Source organism: Cupressus sempervirens, chromosome 8, assembly GCF_028749045.1.
Source record: "Cupressus sempervirens isolate cs-2001-9-10 chromosome 8, ASM2874904v1, whole genome shotgun sequence".
Classification (NCBI taxonomy): domain Eukaryota; kingdom Viridiplantae; phylum Streptophyta; class Pinopsida; order Cupressales; family Cupressaceae; genus Cupressus; species Cupressus sempervirens.
Window position 1 is genome coordinate 658,514,837 of NC_143125.1, and position 3,327 is coordinate 658,518,163.

The 3,327-nt window shown below is 39.6% G+C and overlaps 1 protein-coding gene across 1 annotated transcript; it reads right to left on the bottom strand.

Annotated features, from left to right (window-relative positions):
* Positions 1–1,368: 1,368 nt before the first annotated feature.
* LOC149544167 (putative disease resistance protein At4g19530) lies at positions 1,369–2,323 on the bottom strand. The gene is made up of 2 exons (XM_089795921.1): positions 1,948–2,323; positions 1,369–1,850 (listed from the first exon to the last, which is right to left on the bottom strand). Exons 1-2 carry the CDS (start codon positions 2,321–2,323, stop codon positions 1,369–1,371), a joined length of 858 nt encoding a protein of 285 aa, XP_089652047.1.
* Positions 2,324–3,327: the final 1,004 nt, after the last annotated feature.

Here is a 3,327-nt window from a genome sequence, read left to right on the forward strand (position 1 = left end):
TGGCCAGCAATATGAAGCTTTCAGGATCTACAAATCTATCCATTGAGGTTTTCCTTTAGGGCGTTCTATTTATGTTTTGGCGACCGAAGGGTTAGGCTATCTTCTTGCCAACACTATCTCTCGGTGTCTTGTGTGTGGCATAACTCTCCCAAATTCCTCTATGTAGCTTGTGAATGCCCATTTTGCAGATGACTCCTTTCTCACCCTTCTGGAGGATGAAGATGATATTGCCAACGCTTTACAATAATTCAATGGTTGTAGGGTTATGGGTGGAAATGAGTTTAGCATGGCAAAATCTTTCAATTTTTCGGCATTCCTTTCTCTTTTTAAGCTACCCTTGTGGAGTTATGGAATGTTTTCTTGGCACAAATTGAGAAGAAATTGGACTATTGGATTACCAAACCTCCCTCTCTTGCGAAAAAAATTTAGATTTATTTTAAAATGTTGGCTGGTACACATGTCTATTATTCATCATGTTTTGCTCCTTCCAGAGCTCCATACCTCAAACTTCAATGCCTCCTAAGGGATTTCATCTGGACCCCTGATGTTGTGCATCATGAGTTTCATGGAGCTGCCTAGGACTTTTATGTCTACCTAAAGACTCCTATGCTCTTGGACTGCTTTCCACTCGCAAATAGGGGATTTCCCTCTATGCTAACTGGGTCATTTGGGATCTCACTAGCAATGGGGCCTTGAAAATCTTATTGTGCTATTACATTTCTTTGGGCAATGAAATGCCTTGGAAATTGACTAAACCATTAGAAACCGCGGCCTCAAGAAGCGTAGAAGCATCCAGAATCTACTGGACCACTAGTCAAATAACAATGTCTTAGGCACAATTTTTATGCACCTCTCGAAAGAACATGTACAGGGTGACGCAGAAGTCATCGTGTCACATTACTCACTACTTTAATATCTGTGTGGAATATATCAATTAGTTGAATAGTTATTCTACAATTATTTACATTTAGAATTTTCTACTCAATTCAGAGTCCTATACAACTCCATCTACGTCCCTCAACGGACGTTCTGCGACCACCAGTGGTACTTCTCTAACCTCTATCCCCACACGATGAGCGATATGCTCAAGCACCGTGTTTTCGTCGCTATAAATGCAAACACAACATTGAATAAGAATTAGGCTGTAACAGTTGACTTTATTCTGATAAAATATAAAAGAAAATTGCAGAGGATGCATTGATAAATAAAAGGTCAAGCAATTAGTACTCACTCCTTGCTCTTAACGATGTGGCCTACATTAAATGACACATTGTAAAGCACCTTTTTCCACTCCAAAATCTTTTTCGAGGCATATCTTCCCATTTCTACATGCTTATCAAATGCATGAGCATAAACCCCTTTAGCATATCAAACATCCACAGGGTCAATAGGAACAATTCTAGTGCCTGTCTGTAGGATAAGTGTCAGCTCTGACAAACACCAAGGGGATTCTGCATAGTTCATAGAAAATATAGCAATATGAATCTTAGCACTGCTTATTGCTTCTTCTCTTACACCAGCGATGTGATCCCCCAATCTAACCTCTTCTGAATCTAGAAACACCTTCAGTCCCATGTCCTTAAGATTGTTATGGATAGCTAGGGAAAATGAACGCTTAACATCACGACCGCGATGATTAATGTGTACGTCGTTACGGACATCTCTCGTAGGCCTTGCGTATATTTTACCACAAAGAAATGCCAATTTACCCCGTGGGTGAATGATTGCACAAGTGCTACCTAATTTGAATTCTTGAGCCTCTTTACCTTCCTTCGTTACCAAATCTGCCATCTTCTTCAGGAGCATGTCCTCGTCGCTGAGATATCCAATAGCAAAGGAAACATAATAAACTTCATATTTTAAGATATCGATTAAAAAAGTCCGTGAGCCTGAAAATGAGGAAGGAAAGATGCAAAGAATGTATCAACAAGAACTTGGGTTAACTACCTTGATTGGAGTAATCTTTGCTATTGACGATATGACCTGCACAAAATGAAGCATGGTGAAGTGCTTCCTTCCACTCCTCTAGCTTCTCTGGGTTATATCTACCCTTGTCTTGGTGCCGCCCAAATGCCTTACCATAGTTTCCCTTTCCAATATATCTTAATTCATATGGAAAGAAATGGTAATAAATGGGAACAAACTTACTGCCTTCTCTTTCGCTAATCAATGAAAGCTCTCGCAAACACCACTTGGACGTTGCATAGTCCTCTGAAAATATAGCTATGTTAAGCCAGGTACTCTTTATTACTTGTTCCAGTACACTAGGAAAGTGACCCCCCCACCTAAGCTCTTCTGAATCCAAAAAATCCTTCAGTCCCATTCCTGTGAGCATTTTATAGATAGCTGTGGCGAGTGTACATTTGACATCAGGACCCCGATGGTTAATAAATACATCATACTTAACCTTTCTCACAAGCATTATCGATCCACCTGAAGTAGATGTAGTTGCTGCAAATTCTTCTCCCTGTTGTTGGATGCTTGAACTAGTCTTAGCTGGTCCTACAAATTCTTGACACATTTTCCCCTCTTTCGCTACCCACTCCGTAATTGTCTTCAGCAGCATAAACGTCACAAGTTCTACGGATAACTGAAGTCTATGAGCCTCAAGATAAAAGAATGAAGTGATTAGTAAAGGATGAGTGCATCTGGTGGAGAGATGGGTACTTAGTACTTACTCCTTGCTCTCAACGATCGGACCTACATAATGTGAAACGCTGTATAGCGCTTTCCTCCACTCCTCTAGTTTCTTAGAGTCGCGTTCAAGCTTGTTTGGGTCAAATGCGTAGCCTCCTTTTACATAGCGTACATCATCAGTCTTAATATGGCAAAAAATAGGAACAATTTTAGTGCCTAATTTACCCCTGTTCAGCATGGATGACAGCTCTTCTAAGCACCGGTCGGATTGTGCATACCCCCTTTGAAAGTATTGGAATGTAAAGCCAAGCATTCTTAAAAGCTGCTTCTACTTCTTCATCTCGCAAATCAAGCTCTTCCGAATTCAGAAAAACCTTCAGTCCCAACGCATCAAGCTCTTTATAATCATTGCGTACATATAAATTTAACGTAACCTACAATGTGTCGTCATGTAAATATACAACATATATGTCATATACATATTATCCAAGTTGAACTTAGAAAACAAAGAGAAAGTTAGCTTGTATGATAGGAACAAAGCAAAAGTAGATTCCATATGATTGAGGATGAAGGGTGTTGAGAAAAAAAAAATTTCATAAGGTCAAGTGAATTTGGAGAAAATGGATGGATCAATCGCCATAACGTACAATCATGGATCATAATAAGGATATTCTAATTTAACTGAATAGT

Coding starts and splice junctions, on each gene's coding strand:
- LOC149544167 (XM_089795921.1), bottom strand. CDS start 2,323: ATGGGACTGAAGGATTTTTTGGATTCAGAAGAGCTTAGGTGGGGGGGT. Junction 1,851..1,947: donor CAAAGATTACTCCAATCAAG/GTAGTTAACCCA, acceptor TAAAATATGAAG/TTTATTATGTTTCCTTTGCT.